This window comes from Grammomys surdaster, unplaced genomic scaffold (genome assembly GCF_004785775.1).
Source record: "Grammomys surdaster isolate TR1022 unplaced genomic scaffold, NIH_TR_1.0 126906, whole genome shotgun sequence".
NCBI classification, from domain to species: domain Eukaryota; kingdom Metazoa; phylum Chordata; class Mammalia; order Rodentia; family Muridae; genus Grammomys; species Grammomys surdaster.
The window spans coordinates 2,769,879-2,786,431 of record NW_021621692.1 but is presented as its reverse complement, the minus strand read 5'-3'; the positions used below and the strand labels follow the sequence as shown (position 1 = coordinate 2,786,431).

At 39.8% G+C, this 16,553-nt stretch overlaps 2 protein-coding genes across 2 annotated transcripts in view; both read left to right on the top strand.

Annotated features, from left to right (window-relative positions):
- The window catches only part of LOC114615559 (ATP-binding cassette sub-family A member 8-A-like), a 61,828-nt gene extending 48,842 nt beyond the window's left edge, over positions 1-12,986 (top strand). Inside the window, exons 27-33 of the mRNA XM_028761243.1 lie at positions 789-854; positions 1,680-1,771; positions 3,231-3,351; positions 6,725-6,842; positions 8,606-8,697; positions 10,226-10,469; positions 12,878-12,986. Of these exons, the coding sequence (XP_028617076.1) occupies positions 789-854; positions 1,680-1,771; positions 3,231-3,351; positions 6,725-6,842; positions 8,606-8,697; positions 10,226-10,387 (651 nt within the window). The 3' untranslated portion in view covers positions 10,388-10,469; positions 12,878-12,986. The remainder of the gene's footprint in view (positions 1-788; positions 855-1,679; positions 1,772-3,230; positions 3,352-6,724; positions 6,843-8,605; positions 8,698-10,225; positions 10,470-12,877) is intronic.
- Positions 1-16,553, top strand: part of LOC114615558 (ATP-binding cassette sub-family A member 8-A-like) — a 136,190-nt gene that overhangs the window by 113,843 nt on the left and 5,794 nt on the right. The gene's annotated exons all lie outside the window — the stretch shown is intronic.

The window sequence follows — 16,553 nt, the reverse complement described above, 5'->3', positions numbered from 1 at the left end:
AACCTAAAACAGCCATGTCCTGTAACCAGAAAAGCCTTCCAATGGAGGGACTAGGACACTAACCAAGGCACAAAACCTGTAGAAAATTCTTAATTGAATTAGGGAGATTTTGCCTGATATACCATAGCCCCTTTTACCTACAAGTGACAATTTAACATTTGCTGCTGTTTCCTGGGGACATGGGTAGTGGGCAGTAGAGAAAAGAACATTGACACTAATAAAATCCTTTGGTGTTCTCTGTCCTACTAGTGTACACACAGTTGTCCCTAATCTCTTCAATTCTGTGCTTCGAAGTCCTGATATTGGTGTAGCTTTTATGATACGTTTTGGTATTTGGTACACTCTATCTAGAGCTGATACAACAGCAATAAATTTCAACCTTGCTCACAGACCAGATGTATTTCATCAAAGTTATTTAACCTTTACTCCATAGAGATTCTAAACTTTCAAATGGGGGAATCACAGGAAAGAGTGGAGCATCACCAAGGGACAATGGGTACAGAGGGAATTCTGCTTGTAGAAGCCCTGTCTCCTCTGTTCTCTGGATTGTCTCAGTGGCTGATCCTTAAACACAGATGTTATCCTTTAGAGAAAAGCCTCATGGCTCCTAGGCAATGAGAGGAAGAATAGCAACCCCTAGCTACATATTTAACAATTGGTACTTCCTTTATGCCCATGGAAATATCTGGGGAAAGACTACACTAGTAGAATTGATCAATGGCCCAATCATACTTGCATATAATTTATTGATTATAAAACTTCATGTTTAATTTGTTCTTTCTTTGCAGAATCGTGAATTTTCTGGAATTGATTCTGAACAAGGAATGGAATATTCCTATCTGCTTTTGCTAGCTGTAAGTATCCTTCTTGTTGAAATATTACTGTACACAGAGAGACACCCTTACCTCAAAAATGCAGGGGGCTTTTTTGATCATATTTTGGGTGAAAAAACAGTTCTGAAGACCAAACCCAGGACTTAAACCTGTTACACAATGTTATCACTGATCAACACCCATAGCCTGAGTTTGAAAATTAAGATCTTTTATGTAGCTAAGTCCCAAAAAAGCAATATGTTTCTAAGCATAGAGCCATTTTTAAAAACAAATATCCAGTGACAAAATAAATTATATTTCCAATTCTAAAGACATAGTAGAGAGGTGGGGGTATGGCTCAATGGATAAATTGCTTCTGTGCAAGTGTCAGGGCTAGCGTGTATGTGTCCAATATTCACTTAAATGCTAAGTAGTCATGACTTCTCTGAATTAGAGATAGATGTCACCTAGGCTAGCTGGCTAGCTGGATTGGCAGACCAACAAGATCTTGGTTCAAGTGAGAGATGTAGACTCCATTGATAAACTGAAGAGTGATTAAGAAGTATATCTAATTTCATTCTCTGAACTCCCCTCCCCACATACATACATGCACTCACACAAGTAAAGATGTATCCTAAAGTATGGATGAAGTTCAGAGCATAATATAATGTAAGACAGTATGAACACTTGCACTGCTTCTGTACAAAGAATGTCATTCATTTTGACTTGTTTTTGTAAGCAGATGAATGGGTAGTTCTTGCAATGTTAACCATTCTATCCTGTACACATCTGTAGAAGGTTATTTGCCTTTTACTTCTGATACTAGCATTTGGTATTTCTAACTGAGGTCATCTCTCTTTCCCCTAGCCTTTTCTTCATTTTGCCATCTTCCTAGTTATTCTTCGATGTCTGGAAAGGAAGCTTGGAATGAAAACAATGAGAATGGATCCCGTCTTTAGGTTTGGAGAAATCACATGGTTTTGTGTTCTTTATTGAACTATTTTGTATAAAGGTAGCATCCAAATTTTCATGGACGTCTTGTCCATGAAGTTTTAATGAAGAGACGGCTACGGAAATTATAAGTATGATTATCAGAACATGGGCTCTGGGCCTTAATAATGATTGTTGTAACCATAGTTAAAACAGGTTCAACACACAAAAACCACAGGAAATCTAGGTCTTCATCTGCCACTGTGTGCAAGAGAGGGCCAAGAATTACCACATGCAGCAAGCTTAGTTTGAAATACAACAGCTTTGTGGCCTGGAGAGCTGAGGGAACACAGTCTACCCAGAAAGGACCACAGAGTTAAAAAGTGGGGAGGGTTATGGCAGAAACAATAACTCTCTTGCTGCTAGAGTGAGGAACCTGTCCCATGTGTCCTGGGCATTTTCTATTAACCTGTAACAGAAAAGGAAATGAGTTTAGGTATCCAGGGAGCTTGAAAGTAAGTGTGCTCTATTCAAACAAGGCTTAAGAACTCAACCAGAAGCATATTAGTCCTTCTGAGTCTTCACTAACTTTTAGATTCTACATTTGACAATCACCATTTGTATGTAAGAGTGAGGTGGCTGAATGGATAAAGGTACCTGACACCAAGACTGACGACCTGAGTTCAATCCCCAGGTCCTACATCATGGAAGGAGAGAAAAAAAAAGAAAACTCTTGAAAGTTGTTATCACCTGACACACACATGAAACAAACAATTAGATATATGTAAAAAAGAAACAAAAACCCAGAAAAAGAAACTTTGCTTGACTGGGACTTTCTAGTTTTGCCACTGTGAATTCAGGTCTCAAAGCCCATCTGTTCTAGTGGATTGAGAATAGCTGGCCAGTTTACTCTCATACCAGTGCCGTTTGGTTTTAGAATGTTGGATAGAAGAATCAAGCTTTGACACATCACCTATCACCACAATGAAGAAGGGAGGGAGGGAAGAGAACCTAAATTAATTATCTTGTCATAAATGTGTGACCTGGAATGGAGACACGAGGGTTCCTCTGATATCCGAAAGTAGAGGCTGTGCCTATCCACATAGCTAGAGCTGATTTAGAACATTCAGGTCCATCACTCTAAAAACAATTTTGACAATATCCATGATTTGTATTATTTTATTCTCAGAATACTTATTCCTTAATATGTGATATTATTTTTGCTAAGATATTAATATGAAGCTGTATATTGAGGTTAAAAAAAAATGTCATCCTAATAAAGACAATTGACACTAGCCATGAAGCCATGTCTCCTTCACTTGGTGACTCTTTGACCACTAAGTATTGGAGTGGGAGCATAATGTGCATTCTGACAAAAGATGGATGTTATAAAGACTTAATGTTCATCCAGTCTACTCTGATATGTATAAAAAATAGGACAGAACTGGACACCAATAGTAAGTTAATAATAGGTATCTTTGTCTATAGAATTTCTTCTAGAAATGATCCTGTATTTAACAATCCAGAAGAACCAGAAGGGGAAGATGAAGATGTGAGTCTGGAAAGAGTGAGGACAGCAAATGCTTTGACTTCAGAGGAATTCCGGGAGGTAAGCTTTGTAAAACAGTTCAGAGCAGAAGTGTCTTAACCTGTTTGCAGTTAAGTAATATGCTCAAGGGTTCCACTTTAAAATGAAGAACACCTTCAACTGCTTCATACGAAATGAGCACTTTTCATGAATACATAGTGATAAAGCAATCATTGGACAGTCATTGACTTGTTCTCTTGCTCAGGGACAAGCAGCCCACTCTTCAGTACATTTGTATTCTTGGTTAAAAAAAAATCTTACTGCACTTGGTCTTGCTTGAAAATGTGAGGTGCTAAGATGCCAGGAGCCAGCCCCAGCTTGGTGGGAGGAGAAGGTGCTTTCTTCTTTCTTCTCTTCCTTGTTTGTTCTTCTTGAAGCAGCCGAGAGGGATGGGAATTGGAAGTGTGTTGGTGGGGGTAACACTTGGTCTTAGGAGATTCGGAGTAAGACTTTGGTCTTAGGAGATATTCAGGTTTGCTGTATAATAAGGTTTATGTTATTCTCTATATGTTACTAAAGCTCACTTACTACGCTACTGTAGCTGACCTGCTATCTGTTTGATACTCTGAGGCCAGAAACTGCAGTTTCTGGGTGCACTTATCACCTCAGCCCAAGAGTAGCAGAGGATTAGACAAATGGCCTTTGTACTCTCTCAGCAGGATCTGCTGGGCTCTGACTTATGCCTGATAGAGGTTGCAGGAAGAGAAGACACTTAGAGAAGTTATTATAGTTTATTAGTAAGTCTAAAAAGTTTCCTATGAAAGCTATCTAAGGGGAAAAGCGGAAAGGTCCTAAGTAGGGAAAAGGACAAAATTCTAAGTGGAGAAGTTTTAAGCAGGGAAAAAAGAAAGGAAAAGAAAGGACGCCACCTAGCGAACTGAACCTCTACATCTAAGACTACTCTGTTCTACTACTACCACGACTACTGCTACGACTACTCTGTCTTTGTCTTCAGAACTTATACGTCATTCAGAGTACATGGTCAAATGCTACAAAGTTCATCACAAGTTCACACAAAAATTCAAATCATAAATTGAAATACAAGTTTACGATACAGAATGTTTACATGCATATCCATTAGGCGCAATTATCTGGCTAAACATTCATCACCTGTCTAGCTTCACAGGTTCACCGAAGGTTTTAAACTATAACTAAGAAATTAGTGAAGTTTTGTATAGATAAACCCAAGCAATATTTTTCTCTTCTGTCCTAGTACTTATAATAAATCATGTGTTCCCTTTTAGTGACCTTTGGTTAATTGTTTTATGACCTCATTGTAATGTGCTCTGAACAGGAGAAACTCTGGTTACTATCTAAGGGCAGTAAACTTATGACACTCGGGAGATTGGCAGAGTTCTCATTGCAGTTTTGATGACCAGAAAGGGACCTAAAAGCCGTCCCACTATAAAAGAGCTTAATAATCATTGATATAATTTTATGAATTCTTATAGGATCATCATTAAGACTTAAGAAGTCATCTATTTGTCTATATAGCATCACTACAAGACAGTACACCTTCATGGGTCTGCAGAGATCTGCTCCAAAGGAATGTGCTATTGCTTAGTGATTGTTACATATGTTTAATAATAATAATAAAAATAATAATAATGGGAAAAACATATTTAAATAGCAGGAATCTTTCCTAAAATAAGTTCTCCACAGCCTTGCTGGATGAGGATGGACTTGTCATAGATTATATAATAATTCAAGGCAAGAATTTCAGGATTATCACCTAATTATTAGCTTGCCCCATTATGGCTCCTGACACTAAGATATTCCACCTGACCATTTCATTCATGCTTAGATTTGTTCAAGCCAGCTCCAAGAGCATTGATAATAGAGGATTGAAAGCCAGTTCATAAGAGCTGAATTCTTTTTTGTTTGTTTAAAAGGTCAAAGTATAGTGAGATGTGTGAAATATGAAGTCAGGCTTCAAATTGGCAGCTACAACTTTTATTGTTAGAAGTAGTCATCACAGTGACAACTTTGGCTGTCCTTGCATGCAGCCAACACTGGAGAATGTAAGACTATCAAGCTTTCTGAGTTCCTCAGATAGTATGCAAGTTTCTTTATTTAGTGTTCTATAACGGAACACCCACTCAAGATGTCCAAGTAGGTTTTTTTAATTTCTTGCATTGGAAACTGTAGCACTTTCGGGTTCTTTAAACACTAGTGAGTATATTAACTACTAGATTCCCTTGTTACCATTATATTCTGAATGGTTGTGATGCAGTGGAAATTGGAATGTCATTTGGGGGTTCTTAGACTAATTTAAAACTGGGCTCAAATGGAAACTTAAGGACATTTTTATTACATTTTAAATGAAAGCCCTCATGGCAGACAAACTGCAAAATCACAGCAGGTACACTGAAGAGGGAAGCCATTTGAAGCTTCCATGGTGCTAAGACACACGGTAGATGAGCAGCCATATTGCAGGGAGGGATGCTTTAGCAAAAGAACAAGGAAACCCGACGTGTGGGGAGGAAAGCCTAAAGTGTTAAGTTAAAGAATGCAGGCTTAGAAAAGAGATAGAAAAAAGAAAAAGAGAAGTTCACTTTCCTGAACAGTTGATAAAACATGGCAGGTTTAGGGCCCTTAAACAGCTTCAACCTTTAAGTGCCTGTAGTAGGGTTAAGGATTCTAGAGTGTGTCAGGGGAGTACAGCTCTCATTAAGGAACTAATTGTTACACCTATGTCTTTAGCATGGCTTAAGATGAGCCCAACTTCCCAAAGGTAATAGTCCCTTGGACAAGTGAAAGACCTAGCTCAACCAGGGTGTTGAGGGATTCTATTCTCTTGACAATAAGATATTTTACCTTATAAATGCACACCACTTGCAGTATCAAGATGTTCTGCAGAAGACAGCACAGTATATAGCACAATAAGGGAAATGACTAGAACCTGATCAAATGGTAGATGATAGGCTTAATTATATTAGTTTCTGTTTTAATGTAATTTTTTGGAGTCGATTTTTTTTTATTTTTCCTTCAATTGACCAAAGAAAGCTAGCGAGGTGTGAAATTGAGACCCTTTGAAGGCTAACAATTCATCCTTAAATGTAAGACAACAACACAATTATATTATTTTGAAACATTATTAATGCCTGAATTAAAGGGTTCTAGGTAAAATTTACAATGGCTGATGTATCACAAAAAAAGTTTTTAAATATTACTAAACATAAGAAAATTATGTCTTGCTATGATCCCATATTAGTGCAAAGAAAGTTCTGGGAATTCAGAATATGTATTTGTTGGACATCAATAAAATTACATAGATTTTAGGTGTACTACCTAAGAATAACTAGAGGCACCAAGGCCAAGCCATGTTGGTTTTGAGATTCTACTTACAGACTTATGTTTATAATGACCATTCACTGGCATGACTTGTTTGCAGATGCCAGCCATCATTGCCAGCTGCCTTCGCAAGGAGTACAAGGGAAAAAAGAAATGCTTCGTTCTTAAGAGCAAGAAGAAGATAGCCACAAGAAACATCTCTTTTTGTGTTCGAAAAGGTTGGACACTGGTTCTGGCTCAGGAACACCCTCCAAACTTAAGCGTCCCTGTCCTTCAGTTAGCCTGCTCAGAAGCTATGCTATTTCTTCTTTTCCCAGTAGAGTGACTGTTGACTGCTTCTTTCTGAACAGAAATGATTTTCCCTTTGAGTAGGGGCACAATCACACTGGTGTGAAAATCACAAGCATTCCTTATCACTAAACCATTTAAAATACAGTCTTCCTATTAAATCAGTGCAGCTGCTCCCCTAATCAGTATTGTTTACCAGGGAACTGACCTACATTGTGCTATTCCAACCTGATATCTTGACCACAGTTTAAGTGAATTCTTGCCAACTTCTGACTCTCTCTATATTACACAGTATGACTTAGACATTCCTCTCATACTATGACTCTGGGCAAGTGGCTGAAACTCAAGAGTTTCTATTCCTTTTCAGTGTTGTCACAGCTGTTACCATCTCTATACCATCATATAGTTTTATTTAATTAATGCATATTAATTGTACAGATTAATGGGATTTACCCCGACATTTTCATACATGCAAATGTGCTATACTGCTCATATCCAGCCACCCAGCTTCTCCCTGGTCCTCCACTCCCAGACTTGTCCACCATCTATCCAGTATCAAGTAGCCCCTCCTTGGCTTTCACTCCATCTTTTGTTTGTTTCCTTCATTTCTCAGTGTCTTCAGTTTCTTTCTCAACTACTCTGTAATTTTCATTATAAAGAATTTTTTATCCACTTACTTATATTTATTGCTATATGCCTTATTTTGTATACTTGTGAATGGGTTTCTTTCTCCGTCTGTTCATACTGATTCCACTTGGGGCTAGAGAGATAGTTCAGTGGTTAAGACCAGGTGCTCCCACAGAGAACCTGCATTTCGTTACGAGTACTCACATAGGAGCTCATCATCATCACCAGTAACTCCAGTTCTGAGGGATCTGATAACCTCTTCTGACCTTGGCTGCTACCTGGGACTCATGTGATACACGGGCCTAAATGCAGACAAAACACTCATACAAAATAAAGAATACAAAACACTCATAAAGTAAATAAAATAAATTTAAAGTTCAAAGAAAAGCTGCCTATTTTGTATGCTGGCTTCCTAACCTGCCACTTTGATCTTTCTGTGGACATTTAAAAGATTTTCTATGTGTAGAATCATATCATTGGCTAACAGGGATGATTCAATAGTCTATTTTTTTGTCCATATATTTTTTCTTTCTTATATAGTAGCTGTAGTTGTCATTTTTAGTACTATATGAAACAGGAGTGATAAAAGCAGACACCCAATTCTTTTCTTTACATTAGAGCCAAGTATTTAATGTTCTTCTTGAACTGAGATGTTTACTAAGGGTATGTAATAAGTAGTATTTTATAGTGCTTGAGCATGATCCTTTTAAAGATTTATTTTGTGTTAACTTATGCATACATTGTGTGTGGGCCTGCACACTTGTTAGAACAGATGCTTCCAGATCTAGGTTGAGCACCAGATCCCCAGGAGGTGGAGTTTAAGGGGTTATGAGATGCCTGTTATGAGTTCTAAGAACCAAGTTTAGATCCTCTACAAGAACACAACACCTCCTCAGTGCTCAGCCACGTCTTGCCCTGCGTAGTTCTATGCCAATTTTATTCACATCCTTTCACATAAAATGACAATTGAAATATAAAATCTTATTTAAGGCCTATCGAAAAGCATTTGTCACCTGAGAATCTTGTAATAGTCACCATCGTTACTAACGTGTCTTCCTTTTCTCAGGTGAGATTTTAGGATTACTGGGACATAATGGAGCTGGTAAAAGTACATCCATTAAGATGATAACTGGAGAAACCAAGCCAAGTGCTGGACAGGTAGGTAGACGGGAGATAGTATTTTCTCCAACAATGCTCAGATGACAACCTGAGAAACGTTCTTCTTCAATGTGTTAAAAATATTATACTGAATTATAAAGTCTCACTTTAAGAGACACAGATACTAACCATTCAATTGGGATGCTTATAAATATTTTGATAATTTTATGTGTATGGAATTAATTTTATTATATTCAGCACATTTTACCTTTTGTTTTCTCCCTCCCTCTCACATTGAGACCCTTTTTGTTCTCCAAAATTTTCCCTCCTACTTCCTGTCTCTGTGTTTTCATTAAACTTCATTAGGGTTGCTTGCATGAGTGTGGCATGAGCAACTTATCAGTAGCCACACCACTGAGGAAAACAACCTAGCTGCTATTAATGACCAGTAATCGCTAGGGCCTCCTGAGCTTCTCCACCATCTAAAATGAAATGTTGGCAGGTCTAATCATATAGAAGTCTTGTGTACATAACTCCAGCTGCTATGAATTCATGAGTATGAAGCCCGTGTCAGATTCAGGAGTCCACCGCACACCACCCCATTCTATCCTTTTTATGTTCCTTTTGTTTCTTCTGTTTCAGTGTTCCCTGAGCCTTGGAAAGGGTGACAAAGATATTCTATTAGTTCTGAGAACTTAAGAATCACTTATTTTCCGTAACACTTATGAAACTCATCCCATTGCAAAAGGAACCTTCTTTGACCATGACTGAGAACAGCTCTGATCTCTGACTGTAAACATAATCACTTAGCAGGCTTCCAAGAATGCTTTGAAACTATACTTTTCCCATGAGTGTATTGAGAAGGAATGTTATTCATCTTCAAAATACTAATTATTATGAAAATATTAACAGATTCTGCTTACTGGACCACATAATCCACTAATTATAATTTTAAATGGCCTTTATAATTTCAGCATGCTACTGCTCATTTTTATGAAGTACCATTACTAATTCGTAAATCTTGGAACTCATACAGTTGTATTAAAACCTTTTTTGGACAAATCCAATAAGGTGCTTCTTAGAGTAGCAGAGGGTAGAAAAGCAGGCGTGTAAAGTTGAATTGCTTGTGAGCTTGCCACTTGCCTCAGAAGCAAAATGGCCAGGCAAACAAAGTTCATACTTAGCCAGGAGAGGTGATGCCAGGGAATAGAGACAGGTCATTTCCCGTCCCCACATTTACAGGGCAGAGATACGTTAGAAAATGGCTGCGGGAAGGGCAGATGTCTGTGTAACTGTGCCAGAAAAGAGTGTTGGTAATAAAGCTAGTGAGGGAGAAGAGAGACAGGAACATAACTGTCAAACATTCCACAGTGTAGGAAGAAGAAACTCATATACACAGTACCTCGGAAGCCATGGTGGGGCAGAAAGTCAGAAGCGGGTCTGTGCGGTATTCATGGCACAGCCTACCCTAGCTGGACTCCTCAACTCTAGCTACTGATGCCTTCCTTGCCACTCGTCACCTAGCTTTAACTACTTACATGACTATCCTGCTCTGTGACTGGTCTGTCGGCCCTGGCCTGTCTTGCAGGTGGCTTCAAGAGTTGCCTTTTATGTCTTCTCTCAACGTCTGTCCCTGTGCCCTCCTTCACTCCGCACAATGCTACTTCTGTCCTCTGAGTTTGGCCAAGAATACAGCAAACTTCATCCTTCGACAGGCCTTTGCTCCTGGTCTTTGATCTTCTGTGAATGAGTTTCTCCTAGTCCGGTCCACAGCTAATACCTTCTTCTTCTCTCCTGACATGGCAATTCGGCAAAATAATGATCTGGATGAGGTAAAAGGAAATCCATTTCAATACATTTAAGCTGGTGTTGTCTCAAACATCTAGAGTCTGACCTTGAATAGGTTTATTTTGGTCATATTTAAGAACAGCACAACTTTCAGAAAAGTTTTCTTACAATTATTACAATAAAGCTTAAGGCTGACTATATAAAATAATAAAATTGTCACATTAGCCAATTACAGTAAAATATTTTTATTATAATGTAAATATATTTTTGGACCTCAGCCATAATGTTAAGATGCATAAGTCTGGCATAGTTCTTTTTTCTTTTTTTTTTTTTTAATACACGATTAGCTAGGGAGAAATTCTGTCACATCCCTGGGACTTGCTGTTGAGCCTTCCTTACCTACTTGGTGAGTTCCAGACCAATGACAGGCCTGTCTCAAAAACCACAGTAGAGTCTGAGGAGATAGCTCAGTTGGAAAAGGGCTTGCTGTGCAAATATCTTGTATGAGGTAGAGGATTGGGGCTGACACTTCAGGTGCTACTTCTATCTCCACACACAATGTGGCATGCATGGGCCGACACTCACAGACTCTCAAGCAAGCATATGTACAAAGCCTAAAGTATTAATTGATCTTTTAAAAGCTTTCAAATGGCATTATAACCAGAAATCTTCATGAGGTACAGTGCAGATCTTTGGATATGCTTCCAGTGTGGAAGGATTAAATTATATCACTTTTGTGCATGCTCATTACAGTCACTATTCTGTGCAGTAAATTCTAGAGCTCACTCTGCCTGTCTAAATGAAACTACTGATTTGGCTTAATCCCCCTTTTTCTTGTATGCCCCTTCTTCTATCCTCCCCTGCTCATCATTCTGCTTTTTTATACTTTTGGTTGTGAGCCTGTGAACCTCCACTTTAAGAGCTGAGCCTGTGAGCTTTCCCTTTAAGGGCAGAGCCTGTGAGCCTCCCCTTTAAGGGCTGAGCCATGCCTCCAGTCCTGTCATTCTACTTTCTATTGCTTCAAGTTTAACTTATTTAAATGGTGGACTTGTGTATATTAATAAAGTCAGGAAGTGTCTGTTTCCTGTGCCTGCTTGATTTCACATTCCACACTGTCAAGGTTAGTCTTCCTGACACAGACCTAGACATACTGAGGAAGAGGGACTCTCAACCAAGGAATTGATACCAACAGACTGTACTATGGGCACATCTGTGGAGCATCTTCTTGATTGCTAATTTATGTAGAAAGGCATGGACCACTGTGGGAAATATGACATTTGGGCAGGCGGGTCTGGGCTATATAAGAAATGTAACTGAGCAAGCAAGGGAAACCTAAGCAGTAAGCAGCATCCCTCCATGGTTTCTGCTTCAGTCCCTGCTTTCAGGTTCCTGTACTAAGTTCCTACCTTGACTTTCATCAACAATGGATTATGATCTGGAAAAGCAGGTCAAAATAAATCCATTCCTCCTCAAGCTGCTTTTGGTCAGAGTTTTATCACAGCAATACAAAGCAAAGCATCTCATATTTCTTAGGTTCATCCATGTTATCACAGACAAAAGAAGACCTTCTCATCTTAAAGGCTGAATAGTATAATGTTGTGTCTCTATCACCACATTTGAAAACACATTAATCCTGTAATGGACATTTGGTTGACTTCATCTTCAATATTACAAATAGGAACACAGGACTGAAAAGGTCATTTTGATTAAAAAAGCAAAGCAAAGGAAATGAGCTTTCAATACCTTTGACAACGTACCGGGATATGGGCTTTTCCAGTCATACCTCAGCCATGTCCTTCCCACCTCCACAGGAGACATCATGCCATTTTCCATAACTGACTATACTAATACGCATTTGCATCAACTATGGACAATAGTTCCATTTTCTCCTGATCATTTAACGTCCATCCTCCTTTTTGATAGTAGTCTTTCTACAGATGTGAAGTGATATCTCACTTGTTATTTGTACATACATGTTCATACGTGTGCATGTGTGAGCATGCGTGAAGAGCCAACAGGAAAATGTTGGACGTCTTCCTCAGTCATACTCTTTTTTATCTGAGATTGTCTTCCAATGAACCTGGATTTACTCATTTACATTGATCAGTTGGTCATCAAGTCCCAGGGATTTTTCTATCACTGTCAACCCAGCTTTGGGGTCATAGGTATTAACACTGCTGCATCTGTAATGTGGATGATAGGATGGGTCCTCGTGCTTATGCGGCAAGCACTTTAACCATTTCTCCAGCCACTTGACATGGTTTTTATTTATATTTACCCCTGGATCATTCTTTAATACAAAGTAATATGGAACTTTTGGACTCTTGAGTCTGTGCACTTGTTCTTGGAATGAATCCTTCTGCCTTTCTGAGATTGTCACTGAAGCCTGTCACAAAAGTACTTTGGGCAACAATACATCTTTTGAGCCCTGACAGTGACCATTTATCCATAGGTACTGCTGAAAGGGAACAGCACAGGGGGCACCCCAGGGTTCCTGGGGTACTGTCCTCAGGAAAATGCTCTCTGGCACAACTTGACTGTGAGGGAACACCTGGAGATATTCGCAGCCATAAAGGGCATGAGAAAAAGCGATGTTAACATGGCCATTGCAAGGTACATGGGGTCTACATGTATTTGCTTCTGTACCCAAGTGATGGGGAAAGGCTGGAGATGGCCACATTCACAGTCATTGTGGGATAGGAGGTACTATTGATTGACTAGGTGGGGTAGAGAAAACTTCAAAGTCTTATTCATTTTAAGGATGGAGGGGAAATAGTTAGTATTCAATAGTAAATAATTGAGTTACTTTAAATATAACCTAAACTGCAGAAGAATTTGGACACTGTACTAACAATTTAAAAACAGGAAAATGCATCTCTCTTGGCCACAGAGATTGCATCCTTTCTTACCCTGACCCTGTTGAATGTTTCAGTACTTTTCTTGAGCTACCTTCCTGGGCAAGACTCTTCCATCTTGGCCAGGCTCACTGTCCCACCCTCCCATCATCTCCACCTTGGAGAGGTCAGTGATATTCTGCTGTCTCTCTTCAGGTTGGCAGATGCACTCAAGCTGCAAGACCAGCTGAAGTCTCCTGTGAAGACCCTGTCAGAGGGAGTGAAGAGAAAGGTATAGGCAGGGCTTCAGGGGAAGGGCTTTGAGAGTACCTCAGCAGCCACAATTGAGGTGATGCCACATGGGCTGTCCCTCTTATTGCAGCTGTGCTTTGTGCTGAGCATCTTGGGGAACCCTTCTGTGGTACTTCTAGATGAGCCGTCCACCGGAATGGACCCTGAGGGGCAGCAGCAAATGTGGTGAGCAACTGTCGCTGTCATGGCTGCATCACAGCTGGTAGGGAGTTCATGAATTGTGTTAATATTATTAGATTAAAAGAAGTAACTGTGGCCAACATTATCCACATCCTTAAAAACTATTATTTGGATGAAAACTTACAAAGGTTTATTGATGGTTCACAGTGGAGTTCAGAGAATTGAATCTTTGTTCAGTCTCATAAACAGTCCCTCTCTACTCAGAATGTGTGCTCTCAAGCATCCTTCTTCTAAGTGTGTTCTCATGACAGCTTCTGCTGTGTCACCAGTGTTTCTCTAGCAACCGACATGACAGTCCTCTTCCTCCGTGCGCCCATCTTGCTTGGTGTACATTGATTATTTCTCATGTCTGCCACATGGCATTTCCTCTCTCCTATGCCCAGAAGAGTCGGAGGACTTCTATTCATCACAGTTCTTCTCTTGACAATAGGCAGGCCATCCAGGCCACCTTTGCAAACACAGAGAGGGGCGCTCTCCTGACCACCCATTACATGGCAGAGGCAGAGGCTGTGTGTGACCGAGTGGCCATCATGGTGTCTGGGAGGCTGAGGTGGGTTCCTTTATTCATCCCACACCTGTGCACTCTGTGATAATCAGATGAAACAAATTTGCTTTTTAAGCAAATCAGCATTCGTGGGTAAGACTAGGAGTTGCCACTTCCCTATTTAACAGTGAGGAGACTCTGAGCTGGGTGACCGAGTGGCAATCTCCACATGCTCACAGGCACCATTCCCACATTAGTCTTGTGCTTTTGTAATTCCTACTCTTGACCCAGATGTATTGGATCCATTCAACATCTAAAGAGCAAATTTGGCAAAGAATATCTCCTGGAGATGAAGGTGAAGACTCCCACACAGGTGGAGCCCCTCAATATGGAGATCATGAGGCTTTTCCCCCAGGCTGCTCGACAGGAAAGGTAAGCACAATTTCGTAGGTGCACATGTCATATGTGTTTGTTTGTCGGTCTGTCTGTTTGCTCATGAACGCATGCACAATAAATACCTAATCTCCTACACATGTGTCTGTGCACATTCACACACACACACAGACACACAGACACACACAGACACACACACACAAACACACACACACACACACACACACACTCACTATAGGCCACAAGTCAATGTCTCTTGCCTCTGTTAGCATCCTCTATCTTATCATTTGAGACAGTGTCACAATGTCTTTCATTGAGCCTGAGCTAAGCATTCTTGATACACAGGCTTGCCAGCAAGCTCAAGGGATAAGCCTGTTTCTGTCCAAGCTCCCTCTTACCCTGAACCAGGGCCAGGATTACAGACTCACTTAGACACATCCAGTTTCTGTGAGTTCTGAGTTATAAACTATGTCCTTCCTCATGCTTGCATGGCAGGCACTATCCTGGCTGAGTCATCTCTCCAGCCCATAGCTCCTGTTTTTGATCTAGCAAAGTACATCCACTTTCCCCTGGGATTTGTCTGGCTTGGTAGACACTGTGGGTCATGTTCACACTGTATGAAAACCTCAAAGAGGTCACTGAACTGTGGGTACTGCTCCAAGTCTACAAGAGAAGAGAGGGGTGGTATAAATCTGAGGTCACATGGGTGTGGCTCAATTATGTGGCAGGTTTTGTCTAGGTCTTGGGTTATCCAGTTGTCATACTGATCTTTAAAATTAAGAACCATTTTAAGCAAATCAACATTCCTGGGTAAGACCTAGAGTTGCTGCACACCCTTACTTAACAAAGAGAAGACTCTGACTTCAGTGTGGTAATGCAGTAGAAATCTAAGCATGGTCACAGGTACTCTTCCCACGTTTATCTTGTGCCTTTGTAATTTCCACTCCTGCTCCAGATATATTGGATAAACCAAATGCCTGAAGAGCAAATTTGTTAAAGAATATCTGCTGATGAATTGCTTGGGTAAAAACCCAGTACTTATAGGAATACACCAATTGTATTTCACCAGTGTCTTTACTAATAGAAGAACACACAGACACAACTAAAATACTAATCAGGGAGTTGACTGATGACAAGAGCATATGACTCTTATTTTTATTCCATATTTGTAAGAGCCCTAATTCTGTATACACTACCTCAAATAGGCTTAATGAATAAACACTGCTAGTGAAATAGAACGCTCTGTAAATGAAACAAAATAAAACCTTTGAAGTGAAGTCAATGTGTTCTGATTATCTGTCGATAATAAGTAGTTAAATAAGTGCCTGACCAGCAATTGGTGAACTCTGGGCCCTTCTGAAGAAACCATGGTTTCATTTCCTGCAGACTGTCAGAGTCTTCTTTGCCTGAGAATAGCATTGAGAGTTTGGGGAGAAGGTACTTAAATGTGGACTCTGTATTGAATAAGTAGATTCCTACCCAGTTTGGAAATCCTATGTAGGTATGTGGTAAAAAGGAGCCTGTGTTCCTAGTCAAGACTGAGTGGGAAAAATCAGTCTCAAAAGTTGCCTAAACTACATGGGTCCTTCCAGGGAGCCTGAGATACTGAACCAATTCTCATCCATCTTTCCTTTCTCTTTCTTCTTGTCAACTGGCCTGCTTCAGTGACGTCATTCTCAAAGATTCAATTATGTCAAAGAGTCTTATTTATGAAAATAAACATAGTGGATGCCATAGAAGTTAAGCCACCTGCTTAGAGACCAATCCAGCCTTCTTTCTTTCCAGGTACTCTTCTCTGATGGTCTATAAACTACCCAGAGAAGATGTGCAACCTTTATCACAGGCCTTCTTCAAATTAGAGACAGGTAAGTGACTAATAGAGGTCAGATTCTGAGATCAAATACTTCCAGAATTTAAAAGAAGCC